The sequence below is a fragment of the Apus apus genome, chromosome 1 (genome assembly GCF_020740795.1).
Source record: "Apus apus isolate bApuApu2 chromosome 1, bApuApu2.pri.cur, whole genome shotgun sequence".
NCBI classification, from domain to species: Eukaryota; Metazoa; Chordata; class Aves; order Apodiformes; family Apodidae; genus Apus; species Apus apus.
The window spans coordinates 136,174,219-136,199,162 of NC_067282.1; the positions used below are offsets into that span (position 1 = coordinate 136,174,219).

The window sequence follows — 24,944 nt, forward strand, 5'->3', positions numbered from 1 at the left end:
CTCAACAGAAGAGGCTGATTAGTTTCAGATATGGTAGTAAAAGCTGCCATGTGCTCTCTGGCCACTGGAAATCTGACCAAGAGCAGCACTGCAGCTCATACAGAGCAGCAAGTCATCCTTGATGGGAATAGCTTGTACTTGTTGCAAAACTAGCTTGGATTCCAACCTGCATCCTCATGCTGAAAGGTTTTTTTCAGTCTCATCTTTTTGATTCAACCCCTTGGCTATCCTGACCCTATAAAGTCAATTTCTTTCCCCTCTCTCCCTCCTCCGTTTCCTCAATTCTTCTGTTCCCTTTTTTTAATCTGGTGTGAAGGCAAGGTCTTGTGCGAGTCCACTACAGAGCAGTCATTCTGGTCTCATTTAATGCAAGTTAGAAAGTGGGGAACTGTTTTGTCCATCACAGGCATCCAGCAAAGAAGTTGTCTGCCTTGTAACTATTCTTGGTATTAAGAATGCTCTTCTTCATTCAAGTCAGCACGGATCTCTCTGGAGCCAAGAAGTATAAGGCCTTGTGGAAATAATAGAAGTCGACAGCTCCAGAGCTGATAAATGTCATTCCAAATTGCCCCTTCATTCACTTTCATTGTGTGTTCAGGCTAATGGTAAATTAATCGGAGGTCACAGAAGCCTAGTTCTCATAAAAGAGGGAAAGTAAACGATTTTCAGATATTATATGTATTTACAAACTGATATTACTTTACTGTTTGGTCATCATAACATTGTTACTTCTGTTATTTCAAGGAGAATTCTCAAACCCTCACTAAAGTAAAATACATTAAAAATTCATAGAGAGACTTTATCAATCCTGTGTTGGATCGTGAGTTGATAATAATTTAAGTAATCTCCCTTACCACGGTGGAACTAGACTAATTTGTTCTATGAGAGATTAAACAAATATCTGGGAGATAGGTGATAATATACAAGTGTGTTAAGTGCGAACATGACTGTTAGGATCTTCACTCCTATACTCAGCCATTTCATTCTTTCTCTTGTCTGCAGACATACATTCAAAACTCTCTGCTCATCCAGTTTAAATCAAGAACTTGATTTGCAGTTGCGTAACCATGAGAAGAATTAGGTGCTGCCCTACCTTTATTTTTAACTATAAAATCTCCCAGCTAACATTCTGTGACGTTACAGATTAGCAGGCTTCACTCTCAGTTTTATCAAGGCTGTATAGAATTGCAGCATGATAGTTAGGGCAAATAAGAGTGATAAAACAAACAAAAAAAAGAAGTAGATGAAGCATGTTCACTCCAGGTAGATGGTATCTTTCAACAGCTAGGAGATTTGATTTTATACAGTGGGATCACAGAATCTAGAACTACACCCTGCACTTAGTTTTTGTTAGAGAAAGCTCAGTGTTTACTGGTCCCTGCCTTTTTTTGACACGCAGTTATTCTAAGATAACATCGATAAAGAGGTTTTTTTCAAGCCAATTTTTTAAGAGTTAAGTCTAACATTTATTTCTATATCAGCCAAAACAATTAATGCTTAGACCAGAGGCCAGGAAGACCCAAAAGGCTTGTAATAATATAAATACAGATGTGATGAAAATAAAATATGATCTTGATTAAAGGTTATGAAATGTTTCCTTTAAAGTAGTGTTATTTTTCTAACAAAACAAAACACATACACACACAAATAAATGTAGAGACTAAAGCATAAGCAGAAACGCACAACAGAGGGCTAACAAAATGAAGTACCCACAGCAAGAGCAAAGCACTGGCAAAGAGATTCCCATCCCCTTTACCAGAACCAGTGTCAGAACAGTCTCTACTTCAGGGAAAGCTGGTGGCTTCCTTCCCAAGATTGGAAGACTCCAAACCTCTGGAGCTCAGGGAACTTTAAATACTTGATTTGATCTCGATTTTTTTTTCCCAGCTGATGTCTAGACATACAAGGGAAGAAAGAAAAATCCTTCATCTACACCAGAATTTGGGGGGTAAAGAAAATATTCAAGAGCTGTATTTTGTAGCTTCACTGAATCTGGATTTGTGTAACTTTGAGCTTTCGTATTTAAGCATCAGACACTGGAAATCTCCGCCTGACAAGCGACATTTAAATAGAAATACTGCTGGTAAGTTCGAGTGTGTGTCACACTGCTTTTATAAGGTTTATATGGTCCTTTGAAAAGGTGAAATGCTAGGTAAATATGAAGTAGTTATTAATATGGGAGGAAAAAATGAAAGAGAGAGAAAAGGAAAGTATTTGGTCACAGTCATACAGTCATGTAGCGGAAGAATTTAGACAGACCCAGGAATTCTGACTCGTGGTCATCAGTGTTGCAAATAGTTGGCCAAAATGGTGTCTTTTGTAATCTTTCAATCATGTTGTCTCTATTTACTTCCTCCTAAGCTAAAAGGTTAATTTATCTCTATAGAGAATGGATACAGAAAAATAAGAGAATAAAATCTGCTTTTCAGAATCTCTCTAAACCATTTATTAAAAATGGCACTATTTCAGCACCAAGAGCTGAATAAATGACTGATAGCCCAGATGAATGAACCAGTTTCAGAGAAAGAAAAAAAAAGGTGGTGGTGGTGAAGTACCAGACGATTCATTTGGTTTCATAATCTCAGTTTTTTCCACATATTTTAAAGATTAGTATAGTATTAAAATACTGTTACTGAATTATTGTACTGTCGTTTAAATCCAAGTGCTGTATCCCACTGTGGCACACACTGAAGGTCCAGGTTGCACGGTTTATTACAAAATCATGGACTGCTCTGTGTATCATCTGACTGGCAATACAAATGTGCTTAAATGACCTGGCATAAGCACAGCCTAGCATGCTCTACTAAAGAGGCTTTTCATGACCTCTGGGAACACATTTGCCACATCTTGCTGCCTATTTAAATGACCTTGACAGTACAAATTACAGCCAAATGAGTTAGAAATAAGAAGCCAGAGAGGGGATTTCTAAAAGAATGCCTCTGCCACCTCACCAGAAACAAAGCCTCATTCCCTCCACCTGGTTCTGTTTCATGGAGATCTTCATTTCAACAGAAATGCAAAATATGGAGCATATTGGCATGTCTGGGGCAGAAAACAATGATGCTATTGTTGCCCACTGAACAATGCAGCCATTCAGTGCCTTACTCATTCAGTCTCTTGCTCATCCAGGGACATCTATCTGAAATGTATCAGAAATAAAGGTGCAACAGCATATATGCAAAGAAAATCCTTTGGCATCACTGTCCCTCAAGCCTACAGTTGTCCAAATATTCACACAAAGATACTGGCAGCTTCCTCCACATCCCCTCCCATTCCTCTGAAGGCACTCATGGTGAAATTATCAGTAGTGATAATAAGAAACCGAGAGGTAAAGGCAGTTGTGAAACATGTTGTATAAATGAATCATGCTGCTGATATTATCCTCACTGATGAAATAATTGTATTAAATTAAGCGGGGATGTTCACATGACAGGATGGGTGAATTAAATAATGCTCATCTGCAGCTGTACCTCCTCCTGCCACATTCTCAAGTTTTGATTAAGAATAATGTGTCCCTTCCTGCAAAGGTGGAAATTTCTCTAACTACATAGAAAAAGAGATGAAGACATATAAACAGGCATCTTGGTTATGATATGATAAAAAAACACAGCAGAATTATTCTTCAGCTTCAGATAATTCAGTTTACCCTATTGTGGGTAGGTGCAAGTTTCAGTGCCAAAAGCAGAAGGCTCAGCTAGACTCTTGTCAGAAAGAAAAAAGCACGAAAGAGAAGACAGACAGCAAATATTAGGAAGAACTGTCTTCTTTCTTTCTGATCCTGCAAAGTGCACAGACTTCTGTGATAAGACAGCTGCAGAAACATCTCAGCCTGGATTGCTATGTAAACCCAGAGCAGGCATAGATTATATGTATTTTTAGGGTGTTGCTTTGTTAAGTGTCTTTCCTGAAGGCCTTGTTCTCAGAAGGTATAGACACTTTCTGGACTCAGCAAATGTTACCCAACCAAAGTTAGCATTTCCAGTCTTGCCTGCTAATGCCCGAATATTCTTATCCATGGCAGTCAAAACAAAGGGGGGAACTGAGCGGCCTTATATTTGTGACAAATACTCCTTTTGTTCTCCTATCTCCTTCTTTTAGGAGACTACTTAAGGAATAAATTACTCCCAGATGCTGATTTCTACACTGGGAATATTATTGCACAGTCTCCATTCCAGATCATGGGGAAAAGTGGTGCAGGACCACAATTTAAACTGTTGTGTAATATCAGGGACAAACAGGGTATTTTTCCAGTCCTTTTTCACAACACTAGGGGTTTTGATGAAGATACTCCCTGAGGACTTGGTTCTCTCAGAAAGATTCTTAATATCTTTCTTAATTTTTCTTTACAGAAAGCCTAGATGCCAGGAAAGAAGTCTGCAGTTACGACGACTAATTTGGTGCCCTGGAAACCCCAAGCTTTGATTTTGTCTAGTCCACATTCAAATAAGTGAGCTGCTGGGTAGTTTCAGCTTTGTATTTTGCAGTTGTTTCCCAAAGTGGAATTCACAAGCAGACACAGGAAGGATAAAAGGGGAGTATGCAAAATGACCTGTCTATATACACGGATGGCCCTAGAAGCTGGATGCCCTCCCCTCATCCCTACAACCTCTTCATGCAATGCATAGCACTTGCTCTGAAGTATCGTTCTGTTCTATGAACCATAGCATACAGATGCTGAAATACCAGAGGACCAAACACCAAACAAGTCTAGGATAATTTTAATGCTCCAGCTAACTAAGACATGGAAGAGTATGGGCTGTTTCAGTTCCAAGGCAGCCTAAAAGCAGTGTTGTGGAGAGAGCTACGTAAGTTCTCTTCAAAGTCTACATCCAAAGATAACCTGGGGCAAAGATCTTAATTTTGTGTAGCAACTGGTAAGAACCTAAAAGCAACTCCTTAAAATTCTTCAGGAAAGGCAAAAGCTGCACTGTGACCTATCCCTGTGGGGTCTCGTGGAGACCAAGGCAGGCTGTTGGCCAGCAGAATAAACCAGGGCATGTAGCTTAGCAAAATGAGCAGACTGGTATGTGTTCACTCAAAATTCATTCATGTAGTTTCTGAGATCCTCAGAGAAGCATCCTCCAAATCATACTTGCAGCTTCAGGTTGATTTTGGACTGCCAAAACACCCACCACCCTTGTGAAGTCTCTTGAGAATCTCCACAGACAGATAGCTACATGTGTTTGATGGAAGTGGCTGGTTTGAGATTTCTAGGCTACTTTTGCTGGATCATGACTTTTCCGTCACATCAACCTCTAAGGAAACCTGACCATTTTTAGATGCTTATCCCAACTTCAAGTATTATTTTTCATCTATACAAAAGTGACCTACTACTATTGCTGTTATCCTGCTGCTTGGGCATTTGCTCTTCTGTTAGACTGAAACAAGCAGAAGTGTGGGTTGCTCACCCCACTGCTTAGGATCCAGTACGTGGATTTTCAATACAGCATGAAACAAAACTGCAGGAGCAAAGAGCTTTTAGCATTTGCTTGCACCTCATAATGGAAAAGCTCCTTCTCACTCTGCATCTCTGAGTGAGTGAAAATTTAACTCAGTAGCCTCATTTACAAAACAACCTTCAGCAAAGCTTGTTCTGAGCATAACCTGCCAGGATTAGCCTGAAATGAGAACGGTCCATGTTGAATAGATACAACATGAGCCAGTGCAGAGACCAGCCACTTGGGATTGTGCTAGTCCATATTTTGTGCCAAACTGGGGTCCTCTTGTTAGTATTTTGCTTAAATTAATTATTTTTCAGCTGTATTTCTAACATCACTGCTGTACTTTTGGTATAATTTGTATTGTATTATTTGGTATAATTCTCTTAATGAAGTGCTTCTCTAAGAAGACTCATGTCAGCTGCTAAGCAGGAAGAGTGATTTAGGCACAGGTCAGAAGGGATTAACTCTTATACTGCAAATCTTCAGGGAAAGACAACAACTGATTTTTCATGCTTTGAACCATGCAAATCACTTCATGAGGTAAAAATCATTAGGAAGGATCACAAAATTGTGGGGGACAGGAGGGAAAAGGATTCTTCCTCGAATGAATGCTTCTTCCTAGCTGCCCCCCACTGAACTACATGGCAAGTAGTAAAGTGCAAGAGGGAAAAAAAAAAATCACTTCTCCAGTGTACCATAGGAACAGTACTTAATTAAAACTCATATTTACCCTGACAGCTTTTGCCTTATTTTACAAACAGGAAAAACAAGGCACAAAGTGGCTAAATTATTTACCTTATCTCCTACAATGAGTAAACAGCTGAGTCATAAGAAGAGCAGAGCAACTGTCACACTTATTAAGACCAACGTTCTGGGTTTTTTTCACTACTGCACTGAACCTCCTGAAATGTCCATCTGCTTCAAAAGAAGTTTCAAGAAAAAGTAGATAGTTGCCACTTTGATCTGTGGCATGTATTCCTGAGCTAGTGCTGGGTAGAAACTGTTGTGGCCCATGCCCTGAAGCATGATGCCTTGAAGCCTGAGTCTTGGCTAGATTTATTTTTTTTTTTAATCCTTACTATGTAATTCTGTCCCAATAAAATCCAGCAGTTTAAACATGTGGTGCTGTGTCCTTAATAATGCACTCTCCCACCCATAACAAGGCTATTTAAAAAATGAAGATAGACATTAGACTGGATTTTGTTTGCTGCCCAAATTGAACTTGGAAGTCAGTACCTTCCAACAAATAATCCCCAGTAAGTGTTAAGCAGAATGAACAGCAATGAAAACAACAAAACCTGAAAGGACGGGAAGGACTTGGAAGGAAATAAAACAAGGACCTGCAAAGCCAAACAGCATTACAAACTGGTACATTTTAAATGAACAACAAGAAAACAGAAGCCACACTGATCAAAGCCTCCCACCTCCTCTCTGTGGTGGATGACACCTTCGCTGGGAGCACACCACCACCTCTAACCCCACACCTGCAAAAGGAATTAATTTCAAAAAGAATACAGACCAAAGCGTACCGTATCAAAACAAATTAGCAACAGACCCCTCCTCCTGCTGGGGTCAGGCAGGAGAAGCAAAGATGCTGCAAGGATTCTAAGATTTGATGGGGGGGCAACAAAACCAAAAAAACTCAGCTGTTGAAAACTTTAGAAGAAACAAGTCAAAAGAGCTTGAAAGCAAAGAAATTTCAAACAGCTTGAACAACTGGCAGTAGACTTAGAAATTCTTTTTAAAAACCACCTGTGCTTTCTCTGACTTTGGGTATCTCTATGTAGTCTCGGTAGATTTTTAATGAAGGGAGGCAGTGATATATGCAGCACTATGAGTAAGTAGTGCAAAGATAACATGCACTGGTTTTATTTATGGATACATACAACCGTAAGAAAAATGTCAAAATCTGTTTTGCAACTGTAGATATGACCTACTTGACAATTTGTTTTTCCAACTAATAGCTTTTCAAAGGGAAACTATCAATATGAAAATCATCCGTGTTTAAAGCTTGCGTGCTATTAACAACATCACAGATCACTAAAATCAAAATGATTTTACAACTCTGTCTTCCTGGGTATTTCTTCATTTCACCTCCTTTTAGCAGAAAGATTAAATCTAATCAGCACTTCCCGAAACTGGAGAGAGTTTCACATACTGTAGGGAGTGTTAAAAGCAAACACATGCTCCATCACAAAATACTGCATGCATAGAAAAATAATTTGTTCACTATTTATTTCCCTACTCATAATTACATGTGTAGGGTTTACTTGAGAGTACACCTGTCGGGAAGGGTCATTCCTTTTCCCATGCCATGGTCATGCCATTATTTATTGCTGATTCCTTGGGTCACGCCAAAGAGACTTGGGTTCAGTTCCTAAATTTCCAACAAACTTTCTCTGTGAACTTGAATGAGTAACTCATGAGCTTATCTTCTTATGCACACAGTCACTGATATCTTTGTGAAGTTCTGATAAAATATTACCAAATATATGCTAGTGTGCTTTGCACAAGTGCAAATGGCTACAGAAAGTAAAAGGGGCCCCCTCTTTTGTCTCAATTCTCTACTTAAAAAATTGGAGAAAATAAATACTTTGATCTATGAAATGGGTTTCTTCTGTGCAAAGTGGGCATACATAATATACATGCTTATCTAACTTCATGGGGACATCACCATTTATAACCCTTTAAGTTTAGTAAGTACTACTGGTATTACATAATTATCCTAATGAACATATTAATCAAATGTAATAATCATAATTAAAACCGAAAGACATTGTATTTCCTTTTTTTGTTTGCTGCTGTCAGCACCAAGTGTAGATTACAAGCAGAACAGTGCTGAAGAAGTATTCAGCCCCCCTTGGTGAACAGACTTCAGATCCTGTTCCTGATTCACACCAGCAAAAACGAAATCACCATCAGGACTGGTACCAGGGCCAAATTGCTGGCAGGCACAATGAACCACTAATTGCTGGCTTCATTAGTAAGACTCATAGTTTGTCCCCACGAGACGCTGAACACTTTCAGCTCCTTTTAAAACCTAGCATCTTAGAAATTAAAATTAACAACTGCAAACTCTTATTTCTCTTATACTGTAGGAACTCAGCATGAATTTGAAGTCAGATCACAAGAGCGCCAAAAATCTATTATGTAAAATTAGGCAGATTTTTATCTACCATTTTCCTGTTAATTCTGGAGAACATGCATGCATCCACACACAATAGATATGCCATGCTGTTCCTCAAGCCTAAACAATTGGTTAAAATAGTTTTTGTAAAGCTGAAAGAAGACAACTGCCTTAAAAAATACCTTTCAAATAGCCCCAGCATCACACTGTTAAGATTGGCCTATTCTTTTCAGACATAAAACAAATGTCTATTTAAGAACACATCCAAATGCATTTCCATCACTCAGCCAGAACACACTCACCTCCCAGAAGCGAACACTGTGAGATATGGAAAGAGAGAGGGAGAGAGAGTGGAGACCTTTAATCCACCTACTGGCTTCACTAAAGGCAATGAATCCAGCCCTAGCTCATTTCAAGTAGCTTCAACTGTGTCAAAGGTTACCCACAAGCTATTTCTTGATGATTTATAGCTGATGTCTACAGATCTCCTTTTATTTTAATGATGACTTCAATACAGACTTTAAGACATTCTTTGTCTTCACAGAAGTGTACAAGAGGGAAGTTGACATCTTAAAAAAATTCCAAGAGGCTGATTCGCTGTTTCTGAACACGGCCAGCTCTGGGCAGTTTTTACATCTTATCCAGAAGAGAAAAAGAGAGGAAATAAAAAAAGCCCCCTTCATCCTTTTTTTCCCCTACTAAAGCTGCAATGTTTTTGTGACTTATTCTGGGCACAAATCCATAGCACTGACTCAACATGTATGTCACTGGTTAATTATGATCAAGACAAGACACCAGGATACTTGGTAAGCATAAGATATTTTTATTGCTTCACCAGTAATAACATGTATTTATATAGCATTATTTTCCTCTGTTTGAGCCCAGAGCAATTTACAAAGTGAGTCCCAAATGATATTGTCTTGGGAATCCTTCCACCAAGCACTGAACTATAATCATTTGGGGGTGAAGAAAAACAACAGAGGAAAAGCAGTAGCAAGACATACTGCATCTACTTGAAATTTAAGATGTCATGCCAGTAAAATCCCTGAGAGCTGTCAAAATGTGAGAATACTTTCAGCCTCAACATTAGTCTGCATGTGTGTGAGCTGGGCAGGTGGGGTCTGTGTGCATGAATGCATGTTTGGTAATCTTCTTCTCTATAGACAGGTTGAGTGCACTGGCCAGTCTTCATCTGATTTGACGAAATGCTCAAAGGTCCCACATAATTTATGTAGAGAGAAAGTAGGGTAGGAAGGACGGCAGGGTAGGGGGCATGCTCTTAGCCTCTCCCCTTAGGAGAAGACTCCTTACCTGTGCTTTAACAGGCACCAGGGGATTAGAAACAGGTATTCTAAATGTCCACCCAGAATCCAAGTATTGTGAGACCTCCCAAAAGAAGCTAGGCATCACCACTCCTGACACTCTGGGAGCATCTCGCTCATTTTAAACTGAAGGCAGAAGAGAAAGTATTTATTCAGTTTGTTCTGCTCTGCAGTTCTCTGTGCTATTTTCTGACTTAGACTAGCCAAAACAAAATGGATGTTGTCTTCCTCCCCCGCTAGCCTAAATGACCTTCAGTTGTTTGCTGAAGTAGTGAATTTCCCAGGTATTACACCACCACATCATTCTGCCTCTGAGCTGCTGTTCACTAGGACAACTCATTTTGTGTAGATATTTCCAAGGCTGTGAAATTAAGAATTGTAAATCCAGACATGAAATGTTGTGGGCAAAGAGTAATGTGACACCATTTTAACTTCTGATACCACAAACAAAATGCTACTTGACACGCATTTCCTCGCCAAATGTATGAGTTGAATTTCCCTACCCTCAAATTAGGTTTGTGCCTCTTATACAGAATGTTGACAGCCCAGGCTATCTGGGCATTTATGATTAATAATAAGCAAACGGAGATGAATTAATTCATCCCAGAGTTTTAAGTGTGGACTCTATTTTCAGTAGATATCAGAAACTAGGATAGGAGGACTCAGAAGGGGCAAGAAGGTCATTTCAGCGAAGACCCAGAATATTGGAAGTGGGCGCAAAAGGGGGTTATTTTGATCCGCAAGCAAAGCAGAGAAAAACAACAATTTATACTAGAAGGACTCAAGATTAACTGAGGCAACCAACAGCTAAATTCAAAATATATTGACTTACAGCTATAACCTGAAGTCTATACAGCTCTTAGCATGGCTAAAGATAAAAATGATCACTGACCTGGAATGACTGCAGCCCTGAGAGAGCTACCTTTGGAAAGAAAGAAATTCGCAATAATCCAATATAACCAAAAATACTCTTCAGAATTGCTATATACATACGTTCTCTACCTAATTGTACACTGAAATAAAGCTGCTTTAGCAATTCTGTCACTATATTACTCCCCTTTCCAGTACACTGCTTCATAGTTTTCTCTGGAGCGTTTTGGAAATGAATAAATGTACCCCTGAAACTCAACTTTCAGAAGCTTTTTGTGCCAGTTTTCCCATGGATATGTCATGTTGGGTTGTGTTTGTAACTACGTAACTCCTGTTGTGTTCTGTTAGCTTGAAATCACATAACACGATGTGGCTGATACATGACATGACATGTCACTGCCTGGCATGTCAGACGAAAGCCTGTACAGACCAATGTGCTACACATCTGCATACATACATAGCTCCTAGAAATGGCCCCTCATTTTACATCTACTAGCAGGTGCTGGCACATCCACTCAAAAAAGTTTATGAAACACTAAGAACTTACAAAATACTCAAAGTTACATTCTTTCTGTAGCATCGTGGATTAGAAACTGAAAAGCCTTCTCTCCTGTGTTCCCATAAGATACAAGATCTTCCCCTCCATGCATTCCACATGTCAAGACACTGAAGAATCTTTAATCAAAGACATTTTTTTTAGTATTTTTTTTCCAGATATACTATTCATGGCACTAGCTTATCTTTCCTTTAAAAGCAGCAGGGAAAAATGTAGCAACTGAAATGAGACACAGAGAAATTAAACTCATTCGTTAGCATTAAAAGTACATATTTGAATTCACAGTCTGGCAGCATTAGTTGAAAAAGACACATGATCAAGATAAAAATTTTTAACTGGTTTCATCTATTAAATCCTGTCAAATTACATCAAAACCCAAAATGGTTTGTTGCATCAGCTTGCCTGTCTCTGATGTTTTTTGGAGGCTCTCAAATATTCTCTGTGGATACCACTGAAGTGCTTTTACTGTGAGATACTATGGTAAAAGGTCTAGTTCTGCTGAGAAATATTTATGCCTTAGGAGCATTGCCAACATTGTCTTCTATGATTTGAGACTGGAAATTAATCCCACTTGATTAAAATAGTAACTCATAGATTCATTGCATTTGCTAGCTGCTTTCTAAGCCTTTGGGATACATTTATACCAATCTGTAATTTTTAGCCACAACAGCTTAAAACTTTTTGTTTTAATGAGATTCTTACACATTCACATGACTCCAGGAGCTGGGACTTTAAGGAAACTATCCATCATGAAATCACAAGATGTAGCCATACTCCTTTGAAAAAAATATGTGTACTCTAAAGTGACAATTTCCACGATTTTTTCTGAAACCCTCTTTTGCACCCTTTCATGTTACACTGAACAATTCAAACTGCATTCTGTACAATAAATGTATAGTTCTCAGAAACTTCAGTGAAATAATTGCCAAGCACTTCATACAACTCTAGAGTTACTACTAGCCTATAAGAAACTGTCTCTTTGAATTAGAAAATAAAATAGATTTCTTCTCCACTCTGCTCCCAAATGTTGCTTCTCTTCAGCTATTCACAGTTACCAGAGATTACAGATGAAAATGTTTCCAATTAAAAAATTTGTAGAGCCCCATTGTTACCCGACAATAATTCAGCAGTGGGTACAGGAATACTTACTGCAAAATATATTTCTTTGATGGTTACTTTGAACTGCATTCTGCCTGAATGTGACAAGGCGATGTAATTTCAAATCTAGCATGCAACATGGAAGCAAACCACCCTTCTGAAGACAAAGCAAGCAGTGTCTGGAAGCTGCTAGACCGATCACATTAGAATTTGATTCAATCACCTCAGAAATCTACTTTCTCTGTTGAAAACAAGTTCTGCATTTGGTAGAAGATGGCTACACTGCTGTCCAGTAGACAACCCTGCCAATGCCACCTATGCACTTCACTTTTGATTATTAATACATGTCACAGAATACTCAAACACTTCAAGCTAAAGCTGCAACAGCGAACATGTAATTCCTAAAGCACCCAGGTCCCTGTTAGAAGGATCTGGTAGAATGAGAGTCCTCTGCTCCATTTCTAGCAGGCTCCTAACCCATTAAATCAGTACACTGCTTCAGTACTATTATTTTGAACAAGCCTGTGCTGCTGGAACAAACACATTCCTGGATTTAAACAGTCTAACAGCTCAGAGTCTAAAAAATAAGTCTCTAGAATAAAGGATGACCTTTAACTTACAGGAATTTCATATTATGAAGGAAATTATAAATGAATCTTATATTGGCATAGCTAGTGGTTTGTTACCTGTATCTAACTTTGAGCTAATATCAGTCTTTCATCTTTACAGTGCTGTGACACTCTGCAGCCCCAAGCGAAGAATGCTGCATCCCAAACTAAACTGCATATATTTCTTCTTGTGGTTGTTTCCCCTTCCACAGCAAAAAGAAGTATTTTCCAACTCTCCCCACAGAACAAGCCCACCCAAACATGAGGGTGATCAACAAAAACCACTGCAACCAGGAAAATCTGATTTTTCTCCCTTTCATTATGCCACTCTGGATTCCACACTCTCCTAAAGCCCTTTTACTGCAATTGTTAGGACTGTGTGGCCAGCTGGCAGTATCAGCTCAACAGCTATCTTTGTGGCATTAGAAAAACCTCAACTTTCTGTCACTGTTCATGACTCCTCCAGTCTCTTATTGCAAATGCTGCTGTTTTTTATTCAAGCTCTTTGTTCCAATAGACACTAGATGGGCAGTTCTGTCAAAAAGCTTCAGCAGAAGTCAGGTAGTTCTAAGTAACAGAGTAAGATGCAGAGCAGTGCAGGTCCCAGCACTCCTGAAGACCAAGGGATTCTGTAACTAAACCTGTCTTTAGTAGCTACCTCCTGAAAGCAGTAGAGATTGATGTAATATCTTTGTCTTCAGCACAAAGCCAATGCTATGGATCATATAACCAAAAAAGACTGAAAACTAGTACCTGCTACCCACCCTTCCACCCTCACAACTTTCCCACTTAGGAAGAAGTGGGTGTTTAATTTTTTCATACCAGGTAAGGAAGGCTCTAGCAGCAAGGAACAGTAGTGAACTAGTAAGAAGCACACTCTGTATGTTTGTCATTGCCACTTTGCTCTACATCTCTGTTGTTCCCTATCTGATTTTGAAGACCTCTCAGAAATGGTCTTGCTTAATTCTTGTGTCTCACTCTTTTGTGATCATAGATTTCAGAGATTGGGTTCCCCCCCCCTTTTCTTTTTGTCATGTCTTCTGAGTTTTCATTATAAAACGTGCCAAATGAGCCTGACAAGGGTTGACTGGCTGGCAACTGTGCTTGAGAGACAGGCTCCTGCCAGAGAGATGTGATATCAGGAAAGTGAGCTTGTGGAGAGTTAATCTGAAAAAGCATCCTAGGAGCCCCACCATATATTATATTTATTTTTAGGAAAGCAGGGAGGGGTAGAAGGCAGGAAGAATACTGTGCAGGTCTCTACTGCTGCTGCTTTTTAGATACTAATAACATTGTTTTTATTGTTTGGAACCCATTCTCTATTTTCGAAAAGCATCTTAAGTTCCATTAATACACAACACTTCACTGTCTTCTAGAAAATGGTTAAAAAAGTAACTGTTTATATGCCTGGATGTCATCTATAGGAAAAAGAGCAAGGAACAGGAAAATATTCTCAAAGATTCTGCTATCAACTTGGTATTTTGGTATTAAAAGCATGGGCAGCAAAGGAAAAAGGCTTTCAGGTAAAGAGGTAATTAGCTACAAGATCTCCATTAAGGATGGACAGGGACACTAAAGAAGTAGCACAGAACAGATAAGGCAGATGAGGTCTCAGTTTACTGCTCCCTATACATCACTGCATCCATACTATAATCTTTTCCTTAATTATCTTACAGCTATTTCTAACCTGTTTGATGCAATGACAAGGGAACTGGGAAATTCAAGCACTGAAAAATGTTTTGAATATACTCATTTGTAGTATTATAATGCTAACTGCTACCCTGGTCCTGAAGAGCTTAATAGATTAATTCACAAGGCTTTTTTTTAATTAGTGGCATATAAAGAATTGTGTCCAGAACAGAAATTTCCAAAAATAGAAAAGCCTTGCCTATCTTGGGAGATAAACCTTCTGTAAACATAGCCTTGATGTTCTAGCAGGGATGGTGCCTCTTACATCACTTTCATAAGAACTCTTGCTCTTCACTCTAAAAGACCTCAGTACTCTCTCTAATGAAAATAAGGATGCCTTAATTTCCCGCTGCTTGCATAAGCATTCAACAGCTGCTGAGCTCTTTGGCCAATAAAGAGGACAGCAACTGCCATTAGAAAATGAAGCCTAACATGTGCAATGGGCTGGTTTCAGACAGGCTCCTCCTCTCTTCAGAGAACACAGTCTGGCCCCATCTAACAGAGTAACGCCCTCTGATCACCTGAACACAGCCATGAGCAGTCTTCTTTATCACACAGCTGTTCTGTTCAGAGCTGAAGTACTTCACAGTGCTGTGCAGAACAATTAGTTCATGTTTTCAAAACTGATAACCCTAAATAAAAAGAAGTGTTACGAAGAGGAAACCCCAATATCTTTCTGCATTTGAAGACCAATGCATCTAACATCTGAAGAGCTGAAATTAAAGAGTTTCATTTAACTTGTCCAAAAACGGCAGTTCTGAGGGTATGAGGAATCTGTATGTCTACTTATCACCCGGGCTTCTGCAATCATCATAGCTTGATGTGGCAAGCGCACTGACGCAGCTATGTACACGATGGAGCTTAATGTTTTCCCCAAGATCTCCCCAGAATAAATTTTCACATTCTGCGCTCTCATTCAAAAGAGAGAAATAAGGGAAAAGGAGAGAAATATACCCAAGTTAACACAGCTGTTCAGGGTAGTCATCTAAAATGTAGTTCAAGTCAACAATCTGCCCAAGGAAGAATCAGAAATACCATCTAGATAAGTGTTCTTATTATCAGGCCATTTTAGGGCCTTTTCCTTTTTCCTTCCCTTCAGACGTTTTGTGGGGTTTTTTTCCATCATATTTTTATCCTGAGTCCAGAAAGCTTTCCTACTGAAACTGAGGAGCATAGTCTCATCATCAGTTTTGACTGGAACAGGAAAATACCCAACCAGCTCCCCATAGTAAATTGTTTACTTATTTTTCCTAATGACATAACCTGTGGTGTGCCTGAATTAAAATGCCCATTCCAAAGACTCCTGTTTTCTTTTTTTTTTTTTGTCCCTGGTAACAAATGTACTTTGTAAGAAGTCAAAAGTGACTCCGTAGTTTTGTTTTACCAGGTTTACCTTGCGTGGGTGACAATGGAACAAGTACACTGCTGGCCCCTTTCTATCCTTCGTATACTATAAACAAGATGCAAGACACACCTGGTGCATACAGCAACAACTGTAGCATTCCTCAAAAATTGAACAGGTTCCCCCAGAGAGTCTCTGGCCATTTTAAGGCCAATCTGTGTTGTGGTAGAGAGGCAAGCTAAGTCTTTCCAAGGCAATTCTATTGCTGACTATAGGCAACATGAAAAATTTCAAATCCAGTGTTTACTTTGGCGACCAGATGATCAGGTAACGTGAAAATGAAGTACCATCTTTGGTTAAGGATTCACACTGGTATCTGTCTGGATATTGCAGTTGAGGAGAATCTGACTGTGTATATCCAACTGCTTAGTGCTGTTTCTGGCTTGTCTGAAACACATTTCCTTTCCCTGTCACAACTCCCAGGTGCTACTGCTGAGCAAATAGTAACATCACTGCCAGAAATATTTCAAAAGAACAAAAAAATTGATTTGGACAATCTGTGTGCTGTTGCCATTGATGGAGACACAACTGTGAGTAGGGTTAGGGCTGAGATCATAACAAGGTTAAAAGAAAAGTGCCCAGGAATTCTCTCCTGTCACATTTCACACTGAATTGCTCCTGTTTCTCAGCATATGCTACAGACAATGCACTGTGCTCCATAAAAAAAATAGGGAATTGTTTAGCTACATTTACAAACTACACTGAAAATTCACCCCAGAATTTCTGTACTTTAAAGGTTACATGGAAAGGGTTAGGGATATTGCATCATGCAAGCACTAGATGCTATATTTATCTGTGCAACATAAAAAGCAAGGAACAAAGGCAGGAATGAACACAGCCCTGGCTGTTTACAAGTGTTGGTCATGTTGCTGTCCTTATGATGCACCTCACCTGAAGTCAGTGAAGACTGTAGCTATCAGGTGAGAATTCTGGTGGCATGGTAAAGGTCATTGCTCAGATAAATATATTCTCTATAGCACTGTTTTTTGTTGTTGGGCTTTTTTTGTTTTGGTTCGGTTTTGTGTTTCGCTGTTGTTTTTTTTTTAATCTCCTGCATGGCCCCCTACAAGCAAGAGGCTTGAAGTTAATCCCAAAATGGACTGGTAGGCTTTTATGCCCAGTTCCTTATCTGCACCTGTGCCTGCTCTCTCCCGCTTACTTGGGAGCGTGTAACCACCTTGAACACCCAACAGAGCAGCATGCAAGCATTTACATGATCAAAGGCAAAATGTGCTTTAGACAGACTTTGGAAATCCAGCACAATTTGGCAAACTTCAAAGATAGTTGCCTTTCAAATGGGTTGTGGAGGAGGCCTTGGTAAATTTGAATGGTATGATTAGCATACCGGCTGTTTTTAAAACTGCTCAAGAAGAAGCTGTGTTAAAATCCATTTCCGCAAGACACACGCATTTTCTTTTGGACGGGCTCCACTAGCTCTGTTTCTTAAATCAATTCTTCTGGCACAGATTTCTTCTTGGAATAATGTACGACACCAGCTCAGTTTCCTAACCAAAACTTGACAGCAGAATGTGTGCAGCACAGCATAATGGCATCTCTACTTCATGGCTTACTAAAAGTTACAGTACAGAAACCTAGGAAGTGAATCTGACTATTCCAGGTCACAACTGTCGAAAGGCGGGTTAGACAACAGAAGACGCCAGGGTAGTCTGCCCAGCACAATATTCAAACACTGGTGAGGGCCACTGATAAAAGGTTTGCCAATACAGGGGTTGCCAAGGTCTTAGAGGAGTTTCAGGGATGTGTTCAAGTCTTACTAGATTTAAAGGATGATCCTTGGCAAACTCCCCCTGATGCTTCTCAGCATTTCTAGAGCCAACAGTTGTTCCATCTGCTGCTGAGGCCGACTTTGAAGAATCCTTGCAAAGAGCAGCAAACTAACTTTAACACTGTACAAGAGGGAAAAAAACACAGCTTTTCAGAAGTGACCTAGTTGTTTGCCAGTAGCTTGACACGCTCTCAGGTAAGGCTGTCTTCTTGTCTCCAAACACTTGAGCGTACTACCAAAGCTGCGCCAGTGTAAACTGTGGGCTGAAAACAGAGATTCAGCAAAGAGCATCTATTGAAAGCTTGTCTAAGGCATTAACTGTTCATCTGTGAAGCTTCAATGTGCAGTAACAGTGAGAAAGACCACTGTGAACTAACTTCACTAATCAAGTTGCTGCTAAGGATTAAAAGAAAAAAAAAAAAAAAATAATTGGCTTTGAAACCCAGACAGATACTCTCTGGCAACGGCTAGAAAGATGAAATTAAAAACAAAAATCAGCAAACACAATAAACTTTTGGAGCTGTTGAACACAGACAAGCTTTGAAAAAGCAAAGTAAGGTTCACACAGACATAAACGAAGGTGTTTAGTTTCAACACATAAGCTTCAGATTCTGCCACTGTGACAGATTTGCCAGCTTGTTTTCTGAGCCAGGCCACTTGCACTATTGTATAAGCTTTATTCTAATTACTGTAGACTCTATAAAGGTTTCTTTACCATTTAGTGTTATAAATAATTGTGCTTCCAGGCTGGAGTTCAAAGCTCAGTGCAGCATTCGCACAACAGCACAGGCAGGTCAGGTGACCTTTCTCCAAATCTCCTCTCTCTGGTGCTGAGGACAGACAAAGTGATATGTCTGTCATACGCCATTACCATTAGAACAGAATCTTGTTCTTTTATTACAACTGAACTCCGCCGGATTTCTCAGCAGGAATGCTAAGTGAAATCAATGTCTTGGATTTCCAGGCTGAGCTTGGAGGTCACAGCCACTCTATCATTTCTCAGCATTATCCCCTCTCTTTCTCTCGCTCTCTCTCTGAGCCTCCAACTGGCACACAGCAGATTGAAAACAGCATGCATCACAGGGCTCATGCTGCACAATTTTACAGCCTTTTGGAGCCCCCTTCCTTTCCTTTTGGCCCTCTTTTTTGTGTTTTGTGTTTTTTTTCCCCCTGCAATTTGCAAATAAGTTTTGTTTGTGTCCTACAAGCCAAAGGCACTGAAACACCTACAAATAGGAAAAAGAACCAAAACACTAGGGAGAACAGAGCTGATCTTGACAGCTGCCTGTAAGATGGTTATGCTTGATGTTACCGGTAAGTACAGCAGGACTTCTAATTCCACAATTGCCACAAAATAAATACTGAGTCCCCTTAGATCTCATCCAACATTCTGCGTGTGCAGGAGAGATCAAAAAAACACCAGGATTTTCATCCTAGTGGTTCTCACAAGCCACTAGCCACACACAAAAAAAACCTTGTAGAACGCACAAAAAAATCTCTTGTTAACCATGGATGTGTCTTTCTGGAAAAAAACCCAAAAACTATCATCAAGCACTGCATGGCTTTGTGATTCCTTGCTCTACAGCATATAAAAGAAGAGGCCAAGTCAAGAATAAACTTTGGGAAGTCACAGAAGTCTACATTGAGGAGAGACAAAAAAAAATGTAGAGCCAAAGCTTGATTCATTAATACAACAGCTATTGGTTCCATACAACCTATTTTATTCCTTGAACATGCATCTCACTGAGCTGACAACAGTATTATATCTTTGTCTGGTTATTTTTAATCTGTGCTGTTTTACTCTTAGGGTGAAAAGAAGACAGTACTGTCAATTCAAGAAATCTTTTCTGACATGAAAAAGGACATGGCCATCATGCTAGAGGACACTAACAGAAAGAAAGGACAAGTTTTTATCAAGCTTTTGCTGTCACCTTACTGCGACTGCTTTTCCCCTGTATTCCTCTGCTAACTTCTTCCTAGTTGTTTTGCAACACCTAAGATGTGCCATTCAATTTAGACCCAGCTCAGCTGGGTCTGCCTGCTACTTGCTACTTAAGATGGAAGAAACTGCAGTGTGATAGAAAGGGCACAACAAGAGGACCCATGGGATCTCAGCTAAGATGGTGTCTGTTACTGACATTGTGTATGAACAGTTCTTTGCTATTACTGTGCTGGGGTCCTCCCACTGAAAAATAGCACTACGAATACTCTCCTATTTCAGGAAGCCATCATGAGAACACCTTCCCACAACAGAAAGGCTCTCTTCAGAAAGATACTCTTCAGGAAAAAAGAGAAAACCCACATGCAATACACACACCATGAGAAACATCATGCTGCAGGGCCTGGTACAGTACCTTGCTTTTGGGTGGAGGGCTGTTTGTGCTCTTGTCTGTGTGGATGCTGGTAGGGGATACAGCAGCACCAAGGTTACCCTGGGGTATGCCAGGGATCTTGCCTCCTGGAGACACTTGCATCGCAGCAAGTTGGGCAGCATACAACTGCTGTAAAAACAAACCAAAATGGGAGGGAAGAGAGAGAAAGGAGAGATATCATCAACAAATAAGTAATTTTCACAAAACTTCTCCTACTGTGGATGATCTATTTTCCTTCCAATGTGTATTTTTTATTTAGCACACTGGTATATTTCAAGGCAAGAACTGTCATCTCAACTTTTGTGACTCACTCCTCAGGGGATGAATGACAGACGTCACCATAAGTAATGTCCTAGCTTCCCTGTGTGTCCAAGGATTCAAAACAAAGAACAAAAGCTCATCTTCATGGTTTGCCTGAGCCACTGAGCAATCATTCCTTTTGTGAGATGACTTAAGCATAACAGCATCTCCACTGATAATATGCATCAACCCTTGGGAAATTCACGTTTGATATCTTACTTGCTATGTTTGTCTTGTTTGCACAGGTTGTAAGTTGTCTGGGAGAGGGAATGCCAAAATTTTGTTTAAAACTTACTGTGAGAGTCCAGTCTCAGTTGGGTTCTGGGGAACCACTACAGTCAATATATATATATTCACATCACTAGTAATGTACTGTCCATTAGCAACAAGAAGCTCCAATTAGGACTAAGAACCCTTTCTGTGATAAGATGCAAAGCAGATATACAGTGGGAATATTTTTCTCTTCAAAACTAAACCAGTAAGGCACTTAAAACACATATTTGATTATTAGGATGTGAATACTTACAATCACAATCATCTGTTTAAAGTTAAGCACTACAGTAAGAGTTTGATGGACAGAGGTCAAACACAGAGTGAAATCAGGCAAGCTGGCAATGCCTGGAAGCTCCCATGACATCCAAATAAAAAGTGAAGAAAATATACTTAATGGGCAGGAGAAGCAGCAATTGTTGCTGCTTTGTGGACAGAGAGGAATCTAAATGAAGCCAAACAGAAGTCAGGTGCCTGAGAGAGCAGGTAACAAAGGTTTCCCTTCTTGGTCACAGTATCAGTTTCAAAGACTCACGCTATGTATTATTTGTGCTGTGAAGTACATGTGTAATGTGTAACACTGAATGACAGTGTTCTCTGCCTGCAGGTGTTAACAGAGCTTCTGCGATACAACATGAGTTTCAGGAACATGGAAGTGGATATGGAAAAACAAGGGGTCTTTGATAGGAATAGTCTAAGAGGTCTTGTTAGCGGTGCTTAGTTGCTTCGGGTTTTTTTATTTATTGTATATGCTGGTAAAAGAAAAAAGGTCAGGTTGGAGGCCACAAAGAAATGCTAACCCAAACCAGCAAGTCTGAAAGAGGAAAATGAGGATTCATTACAAGAGTATTGCACATGGAGCTGTGCAAAAGGTAGAGAGACAAAGCCCTGTAGTAAACACTTAACTTGACCAAATGGGCAAGATTTACTGCTCTGAGTCTTGGACTGCGCGGGGCGTTGTCCAGTGGTTCCCTGCACAAGCTCTTCCCTTCGTTGGTGCACAATCCTAGCCCTTTACAATAATTAAGAGTAATCTATTTCTTCTGTTAGGTGTAATCAGACACCCAGTTCTTACTTATTTATTTTTTATTCTTTCTATTCTTTTCAGATTTTGTATTCTTCTCAGTTTTGAATTCTTTTTATTTCTTTTCTCCACGTTGATCACTGCTTGTTCCTTATTTTTCTGTACTTCTTAATCACCGTTTATCCATGCCTTTCTGTTTAGTCTCCCTCTCTTTCCCCGTCATCCATTAATTCATCCATTCTCTCCTTGCCTCTTCCTCAAATTTATTTATTCATTTATTCTATGTGTTACCCCCAGCGAGTCTGAGCCAAATAGATGCAAATCGACTACAGATAAAAGTCATCAGAAACAATCCAGCCACAAATCAGTCACAGATTCAAATGCATGTATTTATCAGTTGAAGTTCATATCCATTCTTTCTTTCAAAAGAAGACTAAATCCAGCAGGGAAAAGGAACAAGGATCTGTCTGAACTAGAAAAGAACTGCAGCAGGCAGTTCAAGGAAAACCAAGCCAGCTTTATGTATGAATTCATATATCAGAATGCAACAGTTGTTTAAGAAATAGGATACATGACTAGGGAACTATTCAAACATAATTGAACTTTGGTGATGACAGAGTAGATCTAGGGAAAGCTTCTCCTTTTCTTTTGCTCTCTTATTGAAAAAAATGACAGAACAAATTGAGGCAACTATGGGGAAAAGACAAAAGATAGACATTGAGCAGGAAAGGTTCAAGCTTACTGCTAATCTATAGAAACCAGAGAGTATGTCTAGCCCACAAGGAAAGGTAAAAATCACATCATCAGTTTGGACATTTTGCAGTTCTAAACCAAATGGAGGTCATTGATAAGACACATGGGCACTGGTCTGTTGAGGACTGATCCTCCCGGAAATTTCTGCGAGCCTTCGGGGAAGACTTTTCAAATAGAATCCCTACCCTGAAAAGCGATGGAAATCTCTACCTCAAACATAGCTTTCAACCTTCTGCTGACATCTAAAGAGTGAAACATGAGAACTGGGCTATATGAAACCCATGCATGACATTGTGTCCAAGAATTTGTACCACCTTACATCTGTTCAGTGGTCACTAAGAAATGTGCTGGAAGTCATGGCTCCTCCTTACAGTATTGTCATCAACCACCTTTTTGGCAATGTATGCACAGCCAACAACGACTAAACAAGCACGGGGAATGAATTTGCCTAGTCAACAGCCCAGGAGAAAGCCACATTTTTATGTGATAAACGGAATATATGGAATTTCAACTGCATGCCTTATTCTCAGTTCAAGGGCAGATACAACTCCAAGAGTGAAGCACACAGTACAGCGTGCAGTGATCTGGAAGGAGGAGTGGAAGAAAAAAAACCCAAAACAAACAACCAAAAAAACCGCTATAAAGCCTTCATTCATGCTTTGTAAAAACTCCTGTCCTCATATTATCAGATACAACATCTCACCTCAATTTAATTCATTTTGAGAATTAAAAACAAACATTAAATAAAATCTTATAAGAGGTCCCTTGTTAGAGTACCCTCTTAAGAAGTCCCTTCCTGCAACACAAACCAACTATTGAAAAGCAACATCAGGCCCAGCTCTGAAATGAAAAACATGTAGCTTATGAAACTGCAAGGGTCTGAATCCTATTTGACCAGAAAGATTGTTTGTACATTCCCCCTGCCCCGTTACAAAAAAAATAATTGACAGAAATACACAGCACGCAGCACAGTTTTTAGACTCTCGGTGCTTTTGAGCTTTGACATTATTGGACTTGTCTGTTCACATTTAGCTGGTTTAGGACCTGATGACCTTTAGCTTAGACCCAAGGAAAGGGCAATTTTGGTGTGACCAAAAGCTGTGAATCAAGATGGCTAAATTAAAACAACTTACGCTTTTGTTTTGTAGACAAACTGCACAACAACAAAGGAACATGTCTAACCTTGCCTCCCCAGCAGAGCTTCAGATTTTGGTACAGTATATGAATCCGTCACTGCTGAAACACTCAACCATCATCTGAAATGCACCCTTATACTTTTCACAGTGATGAAACCAAGACCTCAAAAAGTGCAATGAAAATTTTGTTATTCTGTATCACTGCTGCAAGATCTGTTTTTGAGCCTTCTAATTTGTACCCCAAACGGAGACTCCTGAAGCCACTTCTGCTATCTTCAGCTAACTTACAGTTTCAAATTCTGCCACTCCAGGAGTTAATTTTGCCACACAACAACTTACATAGGACTTTCAGTCTATAGGATCTTGACTGGTTTATTGTGACCAAGGTATTCAGTTGAAATGACTGAAGTACTACTGCTTTAGACAAGCTTATTTTTGCTACACATAATAAATAAAATAAGGATAATATTCTGGATTTACTAAGACAGATAACACTTCTTCAAGAAGGCAGAACCGGGCTTCTGAAAAAGCAATTAAAAGTAACACCTAATGTTTGTTTATAACTAAAAAACTACGTTTCAGCTCCCCCTGTCCATGTGCAATACAGCACACCTTGTTAATGTTTTCTCATTAACCTCTTATGAAAGTCTGTACAGAAGCAAAATCATTAGAACAAAAGCACAATGTGATAAGCTTTAAAATGAGCAGGAGATATAGTTATTTTTTTTAATGTTGTTCTTCAGCTATTAAACAAAAATTCCCCTTTCTCCCCAGGTCACCAACTAAACCATTTATAGTTCTTCCAATATATTAAACAGAAATATTCAGCTGAACTCTCCAAAAGGACTAGCTCTAACGGCTCTTGGCTTGATGACTCTGTAGTACATCAATAGCAAAGCCTTAAGGCTAGACCAGCTTCGAAAACTTTCCCCTTGGGCATTGTTGTTACATGTTAACAATGTTCATTACTGCTTTGAGGGTACACTAAAAATGAATTCTTGTTCTATTAATATAGAAAATGAGAATGAGATTTAATAGCAATTTTAAAACGGGTTGAACAAAGTGTTACCAATTACATAGGCAGAGACAGTTGATTCAAGCACCTATAGGCATTTGGATTACAGTATTATCTCTTATTAAAATATTTTCATTAATGAGCAGTAGAGATTAAGAGCTGTTATTAAAAAAAC

General features: G+C 39.4%; 1 protein-coding gene across 8 annotated transcripts in view; it reads right to left on the reverse strand.

Annotated features, from left to right (window-relative positions):
- Positions 1-24,944, reverse strand: part of SOX5 (SRY-box transcription factor 5) — a 631,122-nt gene that overhangs the window by 39,754 nt on the left and 566,424 nt on the right. For all 8 annotated transcript variants that reach the window (XM_051632715.1, XM_051632706.1, XM_051632698.1 and 5 more), the window contains one exon: positions 20,254-20,400. In XM_051632715.1, the coding sequence (XP_051488675.1) occupies positions 20,254-20,400 (147 nt within the window). The remainder of the gene's footprint in view (positions 1-20,253; positions 20,401-24,944) is intronic.